Below are 22,967 nucleotides of genomic sequence, written 5' to 3'. Positions count from 1 at the left end.
AAAAAGAAAAATTAATAAAACTTTGATTTCTTTGCATAATTCAGTTTACCTAATGTTCACTTGTTAAGACATCCATTAACTTGCGTGCGTCGATTATAAAGCCTCACTCATACCTACAAATCCATTTTGTATTTTATCTGTACCTATGTAAATTTTCCCAACAGTCAAAAATGTCAATAAAGGCAAAGGAATCCGAAACGTACAGCCAAGTATGGTCGCATTGCTTTTTACCCGTCGTATTGACTCGACAAGATTTCCTAGTTTTTTAAAGCAAATTTCACTAGACAAACGTGGTCGGGACGAGTCAACATTAGATGCAGTAAAAAGCTTACGTTGCTTTTGTGGTCTCAAAAATGTCGGGGAGCGTAAATTAGTTGATAATTTGTGTGTGACTAAACTTAGTTAAATGTTATCCAAACATTGCCTAAGCAAATGGAGACAGGTGTCCACGATAGGCCCGTATTGATATATAGGCGGTAAACAAGAATTCATATATAATGTCTATTTGTGTTCCCGAGTATTATGTAAATCTTGTGTGCATAGTTTTTTAATTAAACAAGATAAGCGGTGCCTCATTCGTTATTTGACTTTTTTAATTTCGAGTCGTAGAGTCAACATCGTAAGTTAAATCTTTGATTGCTGGTTGCATGGGATTCTGCTCCTTATAATCAAAGCGACAATATTTATATTGGTGTACACTTCCCGGTATCTCAGCCGTCTAACTGTTGACACGGCGAGACGAACTTATGATTTTGTTCAACATTGTTTGCTTATTAATAAAAATGTATAAGAATATGACCCCCAATTAGTATATTTTATAGAAATACTAAAGACAAATGTGTTCACAGTTCACAGATGGGATTTGTTAATGATAAATACATATGGGATACCTAAGTAAGAAGAGTTGTTCAGTAAAAATTACTTTCGAAGCAATCCAGTCATTCATTTTTACAGATTTTTTTTTGAAAAATGTAACGATATTTTGCGATATTCACGATATTTTGCGTTTTAAAAACTGCTCTCATCAACCACATCTTTACATATTTTTATTATAATGTCTTATAGTTAAAGGATGGCTGCCTAGCTCATGTCCAGTAGGTACCTAGTCATTATTATTGTCAATAACTTACAATTGTTATCATAAATAATATTGTACGTGTGCGTCCAGCCTACAGCAATCAGATATCAAATTCAGATCGGTATCGGGGCGTGCGAATTTTAATCAAAATTCAAGGCGCGGCCGATCCTGAATTAGTTGAGATTTGCCGGCGTATCGTCTAGAAATCAATCTATTCCCCCATTACGGTTTAATCTTCGGCGCTGGCTATAACTTAATCCTAACTTGAGAACCGGTATAAATAAGCAATAAGCCTCCACAGGTGCTGTATTCCCCCAAACTCTACAGATTATGGTATACTTGTTTTTGTCCGCGGGGCTACTCGTGTAGAACCGAATAACTATATTAAGACAATTTACTTTAAGGCAATTGTATTTCCGATTCTTTTATGACTAGTAAGTTTTAATTATAATTTATAATAAAAGGCGTCTGATGTATGCATTATAATTAGCAAATGCATGTTTATATAATGAAGGCAAGGAAGAATAACATGAAGAATATCTCATATGTAATGCTATTTGCGTATTAGAAATAAAAGTAATAAGTACAGAATAGCACGTAGATATTATTTATGCGAGTGATATCTAAAGAGATAACCTATCATTTAACAAAAATGGTAGAAGTCTGTTTACAACACTATAAAAATCATTGAGTTTCTACTTAGTTTCAGTTATTTGCAATCACAGAGACATGCAATATTATAGTATTTATATAAAGACATTCAAAGGGAGATTACGTTAGTTTTGGGGAATCGGGAAGAAGCGGTGGGAACGGACAAATGTTCGCGTGTTCCCTACAATTGCACCGGGACGCTCCGGGACGTTGCTTGTCTATCCAAAGTCGATCGAGACCGATTCCCCAATTTGGGGAAAAGTATTTTCCCTATTTATTGGGAGATTTCACTTTTGTTGTGTACTTAAAATATAATTACTTAATTAAATGGAATGCAATAAATAATATTGTGGTACCGATTCTATTCTTATTGGCAACATCATGTTATTTGTGTAGGACTTATTTATTTATTTATTTATTTAAAATTTATTGCATCACCTCTAAAAAATGTGCAAAAGGGCAAACATAATGCCTGATGGCATTCTCTACCAGTCAACCCTGGGTGGATGTAGAGAATTTGCAGCAGGTGTTACAAAGCAAGAAAATAAAAAAAAAAAACGACAAACAATAGTGAAAACAGCAGATATTATAAATATGTATTAGAAGTAAGAAAAAATACATATTAAAATGATTTAATAAGTATATATTATAAAATATATATATGTATATATACCTATATATAAATACATATAAATAAACTAAATTATATAAACCAAATTTATTATATATATAATTAAATAAATACACATAAATAGTAACGACAGGAGATTACGAGTTCGAAGAGGAATTTAAATAATGCTCTCGGACAAGCTTTTTGAACACAGCTTTACTGGGGGCTTTACGGATATGCACGGGCAAGGCGTTCCAAAGCAGTACTGCCTGAACAGAAAATGAGAAATGAAAAAAACCGCTAGAATGCAGAGGAACATCGGCTCTTAAATTATTAGACGACCGAAGCGTTTTATCATGCGTTAAAAACCTATACTGGAAGTGATCCTTCAGATAAGGAGGAGTATTTGTATCATTCAAGATAGAGTAAAACATAAAGAGAATCCTAGAATTACGCCTCTGACGAATAGAAAGCCACTTGAGTTGGCTGCGAAACTCCGAAATGTGGTCATATTTACGAAGGCCAAATATGAACCTGATAGAATTGTTGAGAAGGCGTTCTAGTTTATTGAGAAGGGCTTCGGTCAGATCTGGGTAGCACACATCTGCATAATCGATGATAGGCAAAATAAGGGTGTTCACAAGCATTACTTTGGTCTTCACGGGAAGGAAGTGCTTTAGGCGATATAACGATCGCAAGGTAACATTGACCTTACGAGACACTTCTGTAATTTGAGTACTCCATCCTAAAGAGCTGTCAATGTAGAGTCCAAGATTCTTCACCGACTCCGAAATTGGAATTTGCGTGCCGTCATAAATTATTGCTGGTAAAGAATTCCGGTCAACCCTAGCCAACAGTCTAGAGCTTCCTATGATGATAGCTTGACATTTGGCAGGGTTGACTGATACCCCATAGCGCATAGACCAACTTCGGAGAGCACTCAAATTAGTGTTTATTTTACCTATTGCACTGTGGAGATTGTCAATATCGGCTTGAGCATACAGTTGTAAATCATCCGCATACAGATGATACGAACAGTTGATGAAAGAAGTGATGGAGTCAATAAATAGAGAAAATAATAAAGGAGAGAGAATACCGCCTTGAGGGACGCCAGCATCTAAATAAGCCCAGTCCGAGGAGGCATTACCCATACGGATGGACTTATCATAACTGATAACAATATTAGTACCATTACTGTATTATGTAGAGCTACTAAGAATCAACCATGACTAGGTTCCAAACTGTTATCTTTATTATGCCATTCTTAGAACGCAACAATTTTTTGATAACATTTTTTTAGTCATTAGGCCTTTATAATGATGAAACAAGAACTAAGCAGTGCTGTTACCTATAAGGCAGAAATAAATGTTTCATAACTATTGCTTCCTTGAGAGTTAAGTCATGATTAATTTCTAATATAATAAATTAATACACAAGACATGATTTTGAAAACCTAAGTCTGTAGATTCGAACGGAACTCTAGGGTAAGAAATTGAAATGTAATTAAATAAAATTAAATTAAAATTAAATGAAAGGTGATAAAACTACTACATATATTAGTCTTCAGGAATAGCACTACATATATTAGTCTTCAGGAATAGCAAGACACCTGTGATCGGGTTCAGAACACTATCAGGTGGACTAAAGCTTATTTACTTCAATGTTATATATAAAGAAAAAACTTTATACCTATATTATATGAGTCAGTTAATTAAATTAATGTCTGTGTCACGTTCTAGACTCGACCTTCCTGTTTTTCGAAACTATTTTAAATAAATATAATCTTCCATTATGAATTGTAATTAGACTTTTAAAATGTACTTACCTAATATTCTCGAAAAATTTACGCTACAAGGATAATCTACATTTTTAGCATATAAATAGCTATGTAGTAGACTAGGTATGATAAATTTAATCTATGTTTAAAATATAAAGTGTGTTACGATTGCAAATGTTACAATTTTATAATTTCTCATCGTCCATGAGTTATATCATCAGAAAGTTTATGTATTCTATTCAATGTAAAAACATTATGGCGTAATTTTGGTGTTAAACTCTCGCAATGATTTAAGATTAAAGGAACAATTCGTCCAGATATGACGGGTGTACCACCACCATACCTATTTACTTTATGACACCAGTGTTAAAGACTGCTATGAAGGGTTTGGAAAGGCAGAGACATATATAGGAAACAATGCATTTCAGCGTTCGAAGCAACGTCTGTTGTAACCACTTCAGTAGCACTACCATGAGTTGGCATAGAAACGCCACTATAGAAATTGTAAATAGAAAACTATTGTCATTTTGCTAGTGAATAACATAACTACTATCGTTACGGTATTTCTTGACAACGTCTGTCAAATTAATGACTCATGGGACCGAATTTGTATGGCAATAGATCATAATGACATTCGCTAGTGATTTGATTTCGATAGGTTTTTTACGTATCGAATTACATAGTGGCTCACACTACGGATTTTAGTTCTACGAGTAACCACCAGAGGCGCTGTACAATTTTTCATATATTTATTTTACGCAGTCGCTAGCGAGTAATACTTTTGTAAACTTATGGTAGTGCTACTGAGAGTTACTTAAAACATACCTTGGAAATAGCCACCATTACATCAGGTGGACTGAATGCGTTTGAAAGAGACATTCTTAGCATCTCTCAACATTAATGTCATTTAAAGTCGTTAACACGAAAATCCATAAACATGGCGACCAAACATCGTTTATTTTCAGTGTTTAAGATGTTTTCTTACATTCAAACCACTTCCTTAACTCCAGTATCTGTTTGTTTTACTTAATCGAGTCCTGGGTTCAAAGCTTTTGTGCTTTCAAACGACTTTTCAAACGGACAAATGAATTGGTTTATAGTTTAGACATTGACTAGGTACACTTCAAAGAAGGAAGTTCTTAACTTGAAGTCTTTTCTGCGAATTGAAGTCATTATACGTCAAGACAGTAAACAGGATACAATAGGATACATCACAAGAACCTAATAAGATAATTCGGTTTTCCCGTTGCATGTTCCCGGTTCAAATCCACATTATGGTTTAAGTTATGTTCATCGTATTCTAATTACTATAAACACAAAATTATTTCTTACTTTTTTCATGATTCTTTTTAGTTTAAATCCATTATTATTTTATTATCCAAATACTGGGCACAGGTATCCTCTCAGAATGAGAAAGATTAGGCCGTAGTGGCCATAGTAGAGCACGATGGAACACCGCGTTTATCCACCGAATTATAAGAGTACAAAAAGGCTGAAATAATATAATCATGGATATATTTTTGGATACTGCAAAGTTATAAGAACTTTTCTCAATGAATAGTTAATCTAATGGGTCTAAATAAATTATCTATGTAGAGTTAGAGATCTGCACTGTATCTCTTTAATGGGACTTAAGAAAAGATTTTTGAAAACGCATTCGCATGTGGGCTGAAAGGGATGAAAGGTTGCGTAAGAAAACTCCAGATATGTGAGTATGGGCCGGTGTCGTAAGCTAATTGATGAGACGTTATCTCTTGACTGATTTCTTCCGGGATTACTCGGAAGCTGCCACGTGGGAACGGGATTAGGTAATCGCTGATAATGGTACTGGGATGGTATTCGACAAGCCTAGCGCAGTGGTCAGCTTGCTGAGTGTTCCAGAGGCAATACAGGTGTGAAAGCTATTTAAGCTTTTAATTTAAGTAGTAAATGAGCATGCAGTGCTGTCACAATAGACGATTGCTTCTTAAAGACGTCTTTTAACTCTAAATGGAATTTAAGTAAGACTTTAAACTCAAGTCTATCGCACGCGTTATACAATCTACCCGTTCTTCTAACCTGAGCACTAATTTGGAACATTCGACAGCGGTTGGCCGTTAGATATATCTTCTTCCAGCAAACAAGCATAGGGGAGTGAATTCCAGGCTTCTCTAGTTATAGGGACTCGTGCCTAACAGTAGGACATAAGAAATATTGTAGCTGTGCTTAACAATGACTTTATTAAATTAGTTATAGTTCGCGCCAAACTGCTAGTCCGCTCTGGAGTTGTCACGAGCAGGTGTAGTCATACAATTTACTATGGCGACGCGATTCATTCCTATATTCAGAGCGGACTAGCAGTTTACGCGGACTATACTACAAGTGACAAAAGCAATCACAACACCAAACATCAACAGACCAAAAATATAATCAATTTGACAAGTGTGTTGGCGGTTAAGCCGTGAACACACGCCGAATGTTTTCCATAGTTTAATGTGTTATTTCTACCAATATGGCGACCATCGGCGGGCCCTTTGATCCATCAAAGGGCAAGTCACATCACAGGCGGCGACGCGACACAAGGTGGCGGGTGTGCAAACATCATAAACAGTTTAAAACAGCTATTTATAACGTTAATTGATCGATTTTGGTGTAAAAATGGACGGGTGTAACCTACATGTTGTATCCTCTTCCTACAGAGCGTTCAAATAATATAAGTAAGTTATGCAAGAAACAATATAACTTTAATTTCATAATGGTAACAAAAACTAACTTGTTAAATACTTGCCGGAGCTTATAAATGTAGATTGTGTTTGTCCATTAGTTATAAATAACTTGGTTCGTAAATACCCATCCTAGTTTTTGGTTTGAATTATTGTGGAGCCAGTTACATGAAGAATTGTAAATTAGTTACAATTAAAAATATATTTTATTTCATTTCCTTACTTCTTTATTTATTTTTAATCCCGTGTATGAAAAACCTACAAAAAATGTATCCACAAATCCACAAAAATCATTCAAATATTCATAGGCCACTACAATGCTAATCACAGGTAAAGCCCTATTTTATATAAGTTGGTTACAGAACTCCATAGGCGGTAATTACCACTTATCATCAAGTGGACTGTAGCACGCTCGTTTTCTTCTTTTTCAAAAATACCTAACCTTATTACAAAAATCCTTGAGACTCACAAAAAAACCAAGACCCATATTAAATAAGAAACTAGAGAACTAATTTAGTACATCTAATTTACCATTTAATTTAAATGAGTTAGCAGAAAAAATATACTTTTATTTTCCTTTGTTCATTTTGAAAATGTATTGTTTGCGTATGAGTAACATACGGTTCTTTTTTATATATAACTTAATTACTCGGGTATATTATTCAGGTATTTTTTCCGTTAAAGTCTAACCGTGACCTGGATTTCAGACTGAAAAAACATGAAACGTTAAATGACGCATTAGAACTTTTGCGTAGTAAGAAGTAATTGTGTGTTTATAGTAATTAGAATTAATTTTAATATACATATTTTAGTTTAGGTACTCAAATGAGCAATTAAATACTAAATCTAGGCGTTTCCGGTACAATATCGTTTATATTCAAAAATCTTGTGTAATGTTGCAAAGAACTTATCCTATATAGGTTTAAAGAAGTTTACTGAAGAACATGAAAAAATATTTTTCTCATATTTTTTGTTCATTTTAATTTTTTCCAATGGTAACACCAAATAAAATCACATTATAATGTGTATTTTCAAATATGCAAGGAATTACACGTGTACTTATTTAGGTAAACAATTTATTTATTTAAATTGTTTAAATATTGAATAACAGGCGGTTTTATACTATAAGAATCTACAAAGCGTCTATCATTTGTTTCTTTCAAAACAATTCTATCAAAACTATCAAATATTTTAAGTTTCAACCGCGGAGGTCCCATTTTTTGCTTTCGCTGCGACAGTCCTAAATCCCCGAATGTAGCATCTGAACGCTAAACGGTTCGAGATATGGAATTTAGCAGCCCCCATGTTTGGACAACCTATTGATACACAAATCGCTCCTGAGAACCTCTAAACGTTTCGTTTTTTCGTTTCGTTTTCGTTTTCGTTTTTTCAGCTTCCTGCCTCATCAGTGGGAAACTTAAATAGAATTATCGGAACACTAATGGATCGAAGGTTTTTGGATAATATTATTAGATTTTGTTTTTTTTTAATTGATGTGACAATGCAATGTAGCAGTGTAGCTTTCCTGTGTTTCTCTCAGGGGACTTAGTCCTGAAGGATAGCAATACATGTTAACCTCGATTTCAAACCAACTTCTTATTGATTATTGTTGGTTTTGTATCAAAATAATAAGTTATGTATTATCTATAATCTGCCAGTGTTAACTTGTAATTTAGTCTGTGCCGCAGACCATCTATACTCTATGACTTTACTTTTTGTACAATTCTCTCCTTGAATAAATCTCTTCTGCTGTCACAGTTTGAAATATTAAGTCGTTTTATTTTAATTATCAATGTAGCGAGCGACAGTAAAAAACTATTATCAGTTACCTAACAGTTTGTTATTTCTATTTTAGTAAATAAAATACTTTTTCCATTTGGAATAACCTGCTTTATAAGTAGAATTTTTCGTTATCTATCTAGATTACATCTAGAAAGTGTTTACTTTACATCAGACATAGATAATTCTCTACATTTTATATTTCATAACCAAATGGTACAATTAAGCGATAGCTTAGTTCACCTTCAGTAAAAAGTGTAATTTGGAATGTATTCCATCTCGAAAGATCAGTCTAGATGTCTGAAACTAATTTGAATTCTACATCTTCAGTCAGATGACTTGTCTGAACGCAATAGATGAAAAGATAACCTATAAGAGATATTTTAATCCAATTAATTTACTTAAAATACACAATCTATACTAATATTATAAAGAGGAAAACTTTGTTTGTTTGTTTGATTGCAATGAATAGGCTCAAAAACTACTGGACCAATTTTAAAAATTCTTTCACCATTCCAAAGCTATATTATCCACGAGTAACATGGGATATATTTTATATGAAGTTTATTTGATAAATACATTTTGAGGCGGTACAAAGTTCGCCGGGTCAGCTAGTACTTTATATAGGTATTTAAAATCTTATTAAATCAACACAAAATATTTTCAAATACTCTTTCTACAAGCTAAGTACGGATATGCAAACACAGATGCTTAATTAACACTAAATTGATAATTTAAAATTAGCTTGGCCGAGGTTCAAACACTAAACTGCTGAAAATAGTTTTTAATCGCTTTGCTACGCGTCATAAGTAAAGCTAAATTTGCGATTGGCAAACGACGGTCAAACCAGTCCCTTATGTAATTTAGAAAGCGTAACATCAGAATAACGGAATTATAACAAAAAATAATCAAAATGGCTAACTCAGGTATAGTATTTAAGTTTATACGCGTTATCAGTCATGAGGTAGGGTTAGCAAACACCCGCGGTACACAATACACGATGAGTAGATTAGATTGTTTTGAAATCAGTACTTTCTTGTAAGAAAGCTATTTGCGGAATGATTGTACCGAATGCAAAATAATCAAGTGAGTCAGGTTAGCGTTCAAATATTGACCCCTTTGTAGGTCGTGGATGCTTTGATTTATATCCGAGATCCTTGGTACATTTGTAAGGATGGGAATTGTGAAGTATTCGATTGAATAATGAATTGATTATTTGATTTTTTGAGTTTTTTTTAGTTTTAAGTTAAAAAGTGATCGAAACTGAATTCAGTAACTTATATGTGATGCTATATACAATTATTCGTTACTTTAAATATTATCATCAATAGTACCTACCTACCTCCCTAGTACTAAATGTAAATGAATCATTTTAAGGTTAATTTTAGTTTAGTTTAGTTTTATTCAACGCATGTCTTTACATAACTCAAAAGTATCACCACCATTGTCATCCTTGGCAGCGACCGAGCGTTGCCCAACAGCCTCTCAAACAGAGTAATCTGTGGAGGTGAACGAACTGATAGCCTTATCAAGTTTATTAACACGCGCCTTTGAATACGAGCTTTTCTAGGTTCTTCCTATCAGTTGGTACTATATACGTGTCACTACAGTTACATTGTTTAACGGGTGTACGATGTTTGTTAAGGGAATGGATTATATTTTTCATGGTTTACTGTTATAAAGGGCAAATACTTTCATTTTATATGATTGTAGTATTATTGTTTAATTACTGAAGCCTTTGTATATTATACATAGTCACAAATAGGTGAAATCTATTTTGAGGTCGGTCAAAGAAGCATTGCAATCACAAAGGCATTTTTTTAAACATTTTAGTCAAAATTAATAGTTTAGGTCGCACACTTTTTTCCTTTTTTTCGATTGTGTAATGCGTTCAGTATCTACTCCTGGCTATAGAATATAGATTCCAATGGGCAAAGTTTTCCTACATACACGAGTGTTGAGTTTTGGGTCTTGAGAAAGAGAATGAAAAATTATACCGTGTTATCTTGAGGGATAGCATCTTTCAGCAATAGCTCATAGATTTGAAATTCCGTACTTAGTGAAGTACGAGTAAAGTCTAAACCCTTCTCGTTCTGAACGAGATTAACAGAGCTGAGATAGAAATAGCTTGACGAATATACTTGTTAAATTAGTCTTACTTGATTTCTCGCTTGAGGTCATCATAGTCCCGTTGCGCGTCGAGACGGGCCTCGAGCCTGGCGATGTGCTGCTTCCTCTCGTCCAGCCGCTCCTCCAGCCGCTGGAGCTGCTGGGAGTGCGCCTCCTGCAGCGCGGACAGCGACGCCTGCAGCCGACGCACGTCGTCCACTAGCTGGGCGATCTGGAAAGATAACAGTTGTTAGAATACGTTCTGGAATCATCGTCATCATCAACGCATTACTGTCCCACTGCTGGGTACGGGTCTCCTCTCAGAATGAGAAGGATTAGGCCATAGTGCACCGCGCTGGCCAAGTGCACCGTGCTGGCCTTTGAGATTTTTTTTATAAATCTCTCAAGTGTGCTGGTTTCCTCACGAAGTTTTCCTTCACCGTTTTAAGGAAGTGATAATTAATTTGTAATACGCACATAACTTTGTAAGATCAGAGATACGTGCCTGGGACTTGAGTCCGAGTTTCTTAACCACTATTATATGTTTATTTTTTTTATCATTTTAAATTTTGTTTGTATAAATTAGGACTTGTTAAAAAAAAAAATTAATAATCATAAAATATTGTAAAAAAAAAAACTACAGTTTACTTTTCTGGCAACACCGTTTTCAATAGCTCAAACGCCGTAGCAATTCAAACAAGCGATATCGTATCACGTCTAATTACTCAAATAGCGAGAGTAAACTAATCATCTTTATCTTTATTTTGCGAGTGTGACGCATCCTTGAATATACTTAATGTTATAGTTTTTATGGTAGTGCTACGTTTTATTGTGGGAGATTTCCCGTGATTTCGGGAAGTGTGATTAGGTACATGTACCTATGGTAAATATGTTAAAGCTTCAATTCTTGCAGGTATTTAATTTAAAACGTTATGTACATATTTTGTTCTTATTAAAATGTTGTTGATCAAATCTCCAGAAATCTTACTAAAGCCTACCTATCTATTTAAAACTGCGTGTTTTCTACTTATTTAGATGATTTGATGATGATGACTGTAGATGCTGTAGACACATGGAAATAAGTTCACAAATAGCTAGACAGAAAAACAGGTATTTAAATTCATCATTCTGTTATCTAACTGACCGAGAATTGAACTAGGGATTTTTTTTATTGCCTGGCTTTTTACACTTAGTTCACGTAGTTCACGTTAATTTATCTGTGAGTGTTATAAACACATAGACAAGTTTAAAATCACCCATATCCAGAATATCTGAACTTATCATTCGAATCTACCTACCTAGGCATCAAAGTTGGGACTTACTTCGCAAAGACAAGTCGATAATTATGTTAGGTTGTTATAAGATAATAGAGTATCTTTTACAAAGATAAAAGATAAGAATACCCAAGTTATTGGTTCGTAGAGGACAATGAGTGATTATTTCAGATCGCGATACCCCATCTTCCTCGTTACGTGGAAATAGCGATCAGATTCCCGTGCAATTGTTCATGTACGTCCTCCAAACTATAGTACATATTGGCAACATTGTGCACGCCAAAGTGAGCCGTATTGATTCGTGGTAGAAACTGAAATAGGGATTACGAATGATAGTACAATTACTTGAGTGATTGAATGTTAGGGTTGGTGTCCATGGGAAGCGATGCGTTATTGATTTTATAAAAAATGGTTGAAATAGACATAGTTTATAGAAAATAAGCTAATCGATTAAGTACAAATGTCAATAACATCCTTATCAAAATTTCGTGAAATGTATAAATAATCACACTTTATTTGGAGAAAACATAACCACTATTTTCTTTAAAGCTGTTTAAAGTAACACAAAAGTTATGACAGAATCGATTTAGTCGCTTCCAGGAATATGAAAAAAAAAAAAACTGAATATCATCCAATAAACAAGTACATAAGGCTTTTTTATTGTAATTGACACATGCTTTAAAAATAAATCAATATCAACTATAAATAGGACTGAATGTTCATATTATGTTTTAATCTTATAAAATCGCATCGCATAGCTATCAGAGGATCTCTGTCTCAACCATAATCGCGTCTCACAACGTGTTATTTGTCGACCTTCGGAAGATATCAATTGTTGCCGCCAGGTGTCGCGCGCTCGCCCGTGAAGATGCATATCTCCAGATGGATGCAGCGGAAACACCGTGAACCTTGGGGTACGATCAGTGATGTAGAACGCTTGTACTGATAGTTTTAAAGATGGTTTGGTCTTCGTGTCGACTTTGGACCACTGCTACACGTGAATAGGTGGTAGAACCACAGATCTGTGGGACGTTCTGTGCGTCGACGTTGATGGCACCACCTCCACAACTATTTAAGCCTAATAACAGCAGTGTAATGCTGCTGTGTACTGGTTTGAAGGGTGTGGTACGGACATACTATTCCGAGGATTTCCAGCTTAGTCCTCAGGGGTAGCGGCACATCTGTGGCCGACCTCTGGGAGGAATATTATCTGGGGTTGATTAAACATGTCCATGGGTGACAGTAGCCACTTACCATCAGGTCGAGTGTACCTTCGTTCGTCTGCTATTCCTATAATATGTAAAAATAAACTGTGGCCAAACTAAGTTAGGTCTAATCTCATCTGTGGTTGATTACAGATGTCCATGTGCGGCATTAGCGAATTACCATCAGGTGGGCTGCACGCTCAGCTACTTCTAGATTATGAATAAAATGCCTAAGTCCGGTCAATAACTAAGTTACTAGCTTTAATAGTTATAATAGTAAAATCCCAGTAGCAAAGGCTAGTTCCCAGTAGCAGAGGCTGGCGGGGGGCCAGCGGCGTGGTATGCGCAGGAGCAGGATCTCGTGGTTACTTAGAAGTGCACATTTGAAAGTGTGATCATATGGTGAAGTCACGATTACGTTCACAATACCGTTGGTATAGTAAATATTGTTTTTGTTGTTTATCTGTTGTTCTGTTTGTTTTGAATTAGCCACTTATTATAGATACTCACTACAATTGCAGTCTACTAGTTCCGTAAACTATAAACTTAGATTATTTATAGATAATAGCTTATTTGTCAAGATAGTTTGTAATACCGTTATTTTAATATCCAAATAAATCAATAACAAGTCCGTATTCTAGGTCAAAATTGCGACATGTTCCAAATTCAAGGTTTTCGATGATTTTCGTTGATTACCAAAGTTTTTGGTGATTAGCATCTATAGCCAGCCTTCCTGACCCACTGGGGTTCGATTCGAACAATATTACGATTGTCATCTGCCCTTCGAAATCAACCTTGGAATTGAATTGCCTCTTACACGAGTCTTGTCGACAATTTCTTCATTAAAATAATTATAATAGGTTGATAGACATGATAATCACCTCAAAACATTGTACTCTTTATAATGTTGGCAATAAAGTACATATGGCGTACAAATAATGGTTTTAACACGTTATGTTGATGGGGTAAGGTTCAGTATCGTGCGATCTATCGCCTTGACACCTATATCTTTGAACATATCAGTGACAAAGCCTTAGTAAATATTGTTTAGTAGCCTTGAATATTTGACATAATGCGTCGAGGCATATGAATATAAATCTTTTTTTTTTGATCCATTAATGGCACTATAAAAGTTACGAAAGCGAACAAACAGAAACTTGATTATTTATTTTATTGTTTTAATTATCAGATTAATTCCTCTTGTGAAATTTATTAACGCTGTTTGGATTGATAAGGTATTTTTGGAGTGAAATTTTTGCGTTATTGTAACGATATTCTGCTGTGTTCTGTTGTAAAGGTTGTACGGAGATAGGAGGATTGATTTAGTCACTTGGACTTTCACCAAAATTTTTGTAATTATTTTATATTGACACCATCCAAGAATACTCTCAATGGTTAATAAGTATATTTGACAAGCATCACTCTCTTCGCCTACAATTGAACGGTCTTTATGTGTAATTAATTAATTATTTGAATTCAAGTTCAAATCCATTCAAATTTAAATCTCATTTATTCAAAAATGATTTAGAATACTTTTTGAAAGTCAACAAACTACCACCACTTCGGAAGGCGTTTCGCTATGGAGAAGAAGCGGCGCAAGAAACTCCAATTACTATAATGTGTACTAATTTATAATGATGGTCACCATATACACGTGCTATATCTAAGGGATTGTGTGTCAACCTTGAGCGACTGTTTTTCCCTCTTTAAAAGCCTCATAACAAAGTGGCTATTGATTCGAATCTTTACCACCAAGGTTTACTAATACATTTTAAACGTACGTTATAAAAATGAACTAAAAATATTGTTTTGAGTCATCAAATCCATTTTTGTACCTTTTGAAGGCACGGTAGTAAAGCTGTTATGAGTTAACAAACGACACAATTCACCTATGTTTTCTTCACCTTGAAAGTAAGTAATATCTAGTTAACTTCTCTAACGGATATCATTTCGAAAAATCATACATACCTGAAATTCGAACCCCGGACCCGAGCATAAGAGTGCAGTGGCAAATTCCTAACCATTCTGATATCACTGATTTTTCTAATACATTTTTTATATAGAAGAATATTTATTTATTTATATAGAAGGTAAAACGACACCTCTCTTAAGAAAGTTAAGACGCATTTTGCCCCATTTAGTTGTTTGGTCCAAGTTGAGAAAACGCAGTTCTGTTGCAAGCAGCAGTTTTCTACTAAAACGAGACATCTATTATTTTAATGTCCATCTTAATTGCAACATGAGTGTTCCTACATGCTGTCAAAATAACAACTTTTCAAGTTAAATGGACGGTGACGGGGGTCGAAACAAAGGAGACAATAAAAGGATATACACATTCAAATAGTACACGACATAAAAAGTATTAGGCGAAACGAATCTCCGGGCGAAACCGCGGGCAATTATTGTCTTAATTCGGCCCTGCACTGACCGCTATTACTCGTGTGGCCCAAGGAAAAGGAGGTAGCGGCTGTAAAGTTCTAGAGTGAACAAAAATATGTGTGTATATTCATTTTAGACATTTTACAACAATTATTTCAATTTTGAAAATAAATGTTATTTTACAGTTTTTATAATGAAAGTAAATGATGATGAACCACACACAGATACCAGTCACAAGATATGAGGTGAAATTCATATTCCTGAAAAAGTGAATCCTACTTAAATATTTCTCAAGGTTCTCACTTATAACTTATAGCATTGGCAATTACAAATAGTAATAACTGTGGACACACTATACAATATTTTTATATTATTTTTATGGGCCCCGCTACCGCCTGTAACTTATTTCCCAAGGTCCATTCCTTCTGAAGGGTTAAAGGGCAGGCCGGACAATTACCTACAATCATTACTGAGGACAATTATGTTGCGAGCGACACACTCGCAGGTTTTTACTGAAGGCTCGGGGTTAGTTTAATTGTGGGTCCATCGCGCCCCGTGTGCGATGTTTTCGGGTTTTTAAACTCGTTTTGCGGGGTCCGGTCAAATCAAAATGTACGTTAACATTTATTTTTGTTGTTGTATTTCTATATGACATTTTATCTTAGACAAATTCTGTATGATTAAGAGGCCCTTCAAAGTAGAAACTCTTTAAGGCCGCTGCTAGTGCTTTCCATCAGCCTATCTGCCCTAAAGAAAGTTAAGTCACAATACAAAGTACCTAATAATCATAAAGGCTTAGGTACCTTTAAAAGAACTGCTAAGGTACTATAGAACAAACCATTCTGTGATCAATCTACATCCGTTATAAATAATCTATTTAATGATAGAACTCTACCAAAGACCGAATTGGATAATTTCTAATAGGCAGCAATTTTCAAATTCTGATCTTTGGCAGGTTTCGTTTGTTTAATAGATTGATTATAAATAACGCTAGCCAATCTATGATCAATCTATGGTATAGGACACGTGGACAAGCCCAAGCACAAAGTGTCAGGGGTACGATAAACCGCCGGAGACACGCCACGGATTTACGACCTCCGTGACACTGCTATATCTGGCGAAGAATGGCGGAAGGCAGAGTTTTAATCTACTGAGCGAATACCGACAAGATACTACAGTGCATGACTGGTGGGGTAGTAGTTCTAACTTCCAGCAAGGCTAACATGTCACTGATTAGAATTTTATTAGAAACTAGCTGACCCGGCAAACGTTGTGTTGCCATATAAATAAAAAAAATGTTAAGGGCGAACAACCCTTATCACTTCGGAGTATGAAATAGATAGTAGCCGATTCTTAGACTTACTGAATATGAATATAAAATTTGGTGAAAATCGGCGAAGCCGTTTCGGAGGAGTACGGTAACTAACATTGTGACACGAGATTTTTATATATTAGATTGAACTAAGTACATCGAAAGATCTTCGAATAAACGAAATCAGGATTATCAATAATCTAACAATTAAATTGCTAATATTCATAAAGCATCTACAAAAAAATACACACAGACACACTACAGGAAATCCGTTATTGTGTAATTATTAGTACAGATTTTTCTCCTAATTCTGAAACTATACCAATTCATATCAAATTAGATTATGACAAACCTAACTATAAACACGTCTTTTGAGCAATTTCATATCTTTGTACGTGGAATAAGGCAGGGATATCCCGAATAGCGAAGATCGTAGCAATAACGTTTGCGTGAGAAGCAATCAGCATTGGACAAGGAAAACAACAAGTGGTGAAGATTTTCTCATTAAAACCAGCCGTTCCCAGCTCGCAGCATCAGTTGACCGATCTTCATTGAGTGCAGATTAAACCGGAAAGCAATACTGCTCTTTCGTCAACATTTCTTTTCTTTTGCTCTGATTTCTGGATTTCGTATTCGTATTTCTCTTTTTGATATTATTAGATACATATATGTACATATATACATATTGTTTGCTATAAGAAGTCTTAATGTTTATATTTATTTAAATAGTCGTTGTAGAAACAATTGGCTTAGTTTTAATGGAGTATTTTAAAGTTATAATAATTTTTGCAAACGTATGTTACGTGGTTCTTACAGTTGAAAGATATCTATAGATAATATCAGATAGGATAGGAATGAGAGTTGAGATAACTTCTAACTTTGTAAGTATTTGTGTCCTTGATGAAACGTAAACCTTCAAACCAGAACACAATAGTACGAACACATGTAGTATTTTATCATCTTTAGGTAGTAGTAGTACATAACAGCTCGATGATAAGCAAATTGACTCATGTCGAAAGAATGATTGTAGAGATGTTCCTTTTGGTTCACCGTACCTAAATCACATAAAAAGTATTCAGAAGTTCGTGCTCAGATTGATCAACGAAAAATTCTGAAAGCAATTTGCTAACCTTTGTAGATATGGACATGAAACAATAACAGACCGCACATTCTATCTTACAACCCGAAAAACGAAGACGTGAAAAACACAGGGAAATGAGAAAGCATGTCAATAGCCATACAGAGATTTAATAAAGAAACAAAACTGAACCAATTCGGCCCCTGACAATCCATCGTCATAAATTTGTACAGGGCTCAATCACAAAAGAAGTGATGAAAGACAAGTGGGCGAATAAAAAACGCATAATACGCCATTTTGCCGTCACAAAGTGGAATCCATGTCGGCGATCTGTCAAACTGGTCAAACATGAGCGAATTGGCGGGCAACCGTTATTAGCCGACGAAATTTAAGAGCTCGCACGGCCCGGGAGAACCCACCGCGACGGAATACCACCGAATTCGAGTGCCGAAATCTACCGAGTACCAACTGCCAAAAACAAAAAGATGCCGGATAGCTTCTACGGACGGAGAGTTCTCCGTTTCTTTTTTTGACATCTAGCGTAGCCACTGTATAGTTTGAAGCGAGTTTCATTTCGGGGAAAAATGATAAATGACGTGAATGATTGAACGACCGGACACGAGTTTCGAATCTCGAAAAGAGATTTCAGTCATCCGTTTTACATTTCATTCGAATTATGACGGGCGCCGTCAGTCGGCGCATCTATGGGAATTAAAATGCGAAATTTATCGGCCATTTAGCGGATTGTCACGACTTCAGTTACAATTCATAAATATTCACGGCAATCGTCCGCGGTGCTTTTATAAAATAAACATGTTGATTGACAACAGACGTCACGAGCATCAATCAGGCGGGCGTGATCGGAATGCGAGCGTGCATGATAAAAATCATCACTGAATTGTCCGACTGCAGTCTGTTTTTCATTGCGACGGAATAGAGCGCAAAATTCTATGCCGATTTCTTTTGACATTTGCAAATATGGCGTCATATTTGACGTTGACGGCGAAATTGGCGGGAAGCTTGTCTATGCACTTTGATGTTCGCGCGCTCGGATTTCGTGTTCGAAAAACATTGACAAGAACCTTTAGTAGCTTCGTTGATTAGTTTTCAGCGCTGACAGTTGACGTTATTTCGCCTTTTTGGCCTATTCGACTGTTCTTTCGACATTAGCGGGTGTCTGTTCCGAATATAGTTCGTATAGACAATCGGAATGCAATTGTCTGTAGTTTTGAGGCGGCCGACAACGAAATGAAGCAATTATAAGTTGTGGGGCTCATTTATTGCCTGTCTATCGCTGCAGTTATAAAACCGAATGGGAAACTAAGTTTTGCTTGTTGCGGTTATAAGTTCACATTAGTTATGGATGGCTGGTTAGTCGATATCGTTTGTCTATAAGTTTTGTTGTGTCGTTCAGTCGTGAGTCAAAGTTGGTGTCGACGCCAGGGCTCGTTATTTTAGAGATATTTCGTGTTCAACTTTGAATCGTGATAATTTGGTATTTATGCTAGATATATATGGCTGCAAATGAATGCTTTCAGGTGCAATTTATAAACGCTGAATAGCCACACCTCGGCTGTCTGTGGTGCGGTGTTTTTCGCGATAGACCACCCCAATTTGGTCAGCAACGCTTCGGGTCACGCGAGTACATTTACGTCATTCGGGATTAAAAGAAAGTAATTGCGGAAAATTTTATTCTTTCGCGTTTTCGAGGCATGCGGCGTGGGGCTGGGTGTTTTCGTGGAGATATCTGTGCTAGATTATTTTGAGTAATGGTACCTAGTGCTTCGGGCACTGCGGCCTGCCGTAGCGGCGAATGCGATTGAGAACTGAAGTTATTTCTCCTTTTGTACATTGTAATTGTACATACTAAAGAAATAATATGCGTTATTTAAAACCATAATAATTACTATAATTACAAAAAAAGATTAATTAGTACAAGGTCGGAGTCTTAATGATGAAATTGGGTCGTAGATTCAATTAAAGATTTTTTGCGAAATATTTTTTACAAATTAAATAAGAATAATCGTTGAATAGAATAAGCTTAACACAAGATATTTTTATTCGATTCTGATTATGTTCAAATTATAGAACATGACATTTTATTATCTAGGTAAGTGTTCTTTGCTTCAGTTCGCTGAGTACCTATACTCCAGGGTTATCGGCAGCCTACGCCGCACGTCCACGCCGCAAGACGCAACCGCAAGCCGCAGCCGCAGCAGTGCATTTGAAGAAAAAAGCAGCAGACTATAAAATATCGTTTTGTTGTTGCAATTAAAATTGTACGGCGGCAGATAGTGCGCGCGCCCCGTCTTGCTCCTTTGTGTTCTATTGACTGCGACTAAATAAATGTCGTTTTGTTGGCAGTCCAAGTTATTTGCGACCTTTCTTCAGAAATATCTCCATTTCTTACCCATCTTTATGCTTTTGAGGGTTATTATTAAATGCTTTATGAATTTTATGAGCTAAATTTAAGATTGTTGTGTAAGAAACAATGTGGTGTTAAAAATATATAACGCTTATGATTACGATAATTATATGACAGTAGTATAAGAATAAATGTAACTCACAATTTAAAAAAGACTTGAAAATAATTTTGTGCATATTGTTCTGACATAATTTCACTTCATTTCATAAATAAAAACAAAAACATTCGAAATTCAAAATTTTATAAAGTTAAAAACGTAAGTACCACAAACAATATTATTCGTAAATTTCCCAAGCACGTTGCAACAAAGACTAGCCGATTCGGCAATGCAATCTAGATAATTATTTTAATTCCGTTTCGAATATTTATCGCTCGGTTGCCATCCGAATTCCGGCTGGCTGGAATAAGCCCGCGAAATACGGTCATAGAGCTTTCCCGCGGTTTATTTTTTTTTGTTTCAAGTTGGTCAACGTGTAATTACTGAAAAGCCAATTATAAAATACGTTTATTGTTTTTACTTTTCTGAAGTTTTTTTTATTCTTTAATAATGTCTATTTTCAGACTTACGACACTTGCAATATTTACAATACCTACTTTATTTTAAAGTATGTCCCTACATATTGCATACAATACGATTAGCACATCTACATCGACTCTACATCAAGTTATTTCCGAATGTCTCTGCTGAGCGAATTTGACGTAGTAACGAGTAGCTGATGTAGAGTCAATTGAGGAGGCTTCATCAGGCCGGAAGAGCTTGTGATTCAAAGGGTCACTCCCGGAGATTGATGACATTAGGACCTGGTACCGCTTTGAGAGGTACGTTATAAGATATATTGTAACGTTATGTTACGTGATATTTGATAACGTCAATTTTAATAATAATAATAATAATATTTGGAATATACCTAATATAAACTTAAATAACGCTTCCTACACCCAAGAGATAGAACCCTAAGAGAATACAAAGGTTTATGTGTTAAGTGGAGCCCTTACAATATTTTTGGATATCAATTACATAGAATTTTAAATTGATTGCAATTATTTAGTGATATTGAGTCGAAATACAACAAACATGAAACTTTTACAATCTAATTTATTATAGTTACAATATTTGATTTAAAATAATTAATATTTTATATTCGAATATTTATTATAATTTATATAACAAAAGACACTATGAGGCATTGTTAAAGAATAATGTTATATCGATTTCAATAACAATACATTCCTATTAGTAAAATGATCGCACAGACAAAGCGAATTTGGATATTAGCCATTAGCCGGAGTTTTCTAATTAGACAGAGCAAATAGACGAAATAAAGCATTAAGGAGTTGTGCAAATACAATTGTAGAAGGGGGAATTGACACGGATGTAGGGTACTGGATACGGTACGATGTTTGTGCGGGGAACTATTTATTTTTATACTGGAAAGTTTGTAGAAGTTTTAGTATGAACGCAGTTTGTATTTGAGATAAATATCGTTTGATTTTTTTAGACGTAGCAAAAGCGTATACAGTACCCTTACCATGAGTTTTCAAAACATCCCACAGTTTTAAGTTACGTTTACTCAATCCATTATTCTGTTCCGTTTGCTCAAGTGACGATGAACTTTTTGTCTACCTTACATTTTCGCTAAAAAGAGAAACAAAACATAAAGCACCATTTTATTAATTTCGACATTTAATGTTTACTGATACTATAGTTCTGATATAATCCGCTAGGGGCGCTGATTAGAAATTGTATGGGCAAATACGTAAACAAATACCAAAATAGTCATATTTGTCAAAACGTAAAAACTCATGGTATGGGTACAGTTCACTGATTGTAAGTGGATAATGATGGTGCTACCCATATATGTGTAATTAATGACTGATAAGATTACAGTTCTACCTGAGGTTGGCCACATATGCGTTACCACTCCTAAGAACTGATCTAGTCACTTCAAATTATGATTTTGTATTTTGAGCAAAAGCGTAATATTATTTTTTTGTTTTAATGTGATACTTTATGAAAGTAATCATTACAGTCTCTACTGTTTTTGGTTCTTGTTAAGGCATTGAGTACTTTGCAAGTTGTGTAAGAAATTTTATACAACTACTACGATTGACGCTGTCACTTCTAGGCGTTTATACATCATCGTGAACACCCGTATGCAAGCTTCGTAAGCAAATAATATGACAAGATAAAGAGAATAGGACACTCCGATTCTAATGTTCGGAACAAAAGGATATTGGTTCCGTTTTGTTTAATTGTTATACGGTCTGTATGAACGCTACTTTAGAATTTTAATAGAATGCGGATTTGTTTCTCCTACATTTCTATAATATACCTACAAGTAGTAAATAGTGCAGTCAATTGGATAGTAGGTAGGTACGTGGTCACTGCCTCCCATGAACATCTATAGACTAGATAGGATTGGACTCTTTTATGAGGTAAGCCGCAGATGCGTTGGGTGGTACTCGTAAAGAACTCTACGTTGGACGCATCATATAAGCATGTCTTCCAAATAACTTTTTCTTCAAAATATTTACATCATATGCATATGCATAGATAAGAATAGATATCTCACCGCCTTGTAATTGAA

General features: G+C 35.2%; 1 protein-coding gene across 8 annotated transcripts in view; it reads right to left on the bottom strand.

Moving 5' to 3' along the window:
• Positions 1 to 22,967, bottom strand: part of cut (homeobox protein, cut) — a 196,354-nt gene that overhangs the window by 29,232 nt on the left and 144,155 nt on the right. For all 8 annotated transcript variants that reach the window (XM_073078575.1, XM_073078577.1, XM_073078576.1 and 5 more), the window contains one exon: positions 10,757 to 10,938. In XM_073078575.1, coding sequence (XP_072934676.1) covers positions 10,757 to 10,938 — 182 coding nt within the window. The remainder of the gene's footprint in view (positions 1 to 10,756; positions 10,939 to 22,967) is intronic.

The sequence above is a fragment of the Epargyreus clarus genome, unplaced genomic scaffold, assembly GCF_041222505.1.
Source record: "Epargyreus clarus isolate Ecla_fem2 unplaced genomic scaffold, WU_Ecla_fem_2.2 ptg000012l, whole genome shotgun sequence".
NCBI lineage: Eukaryota > Metazoa > Arthropoda > Insecta > Lepidoptera > Hesperiidae > Epargyreus > Epargyreus clarus.
The sequence above is the reverse complement of the archived record's forward strand: the minus strand, read 5'-3'. Positions and strand labels throughout refer to the sequence as shown.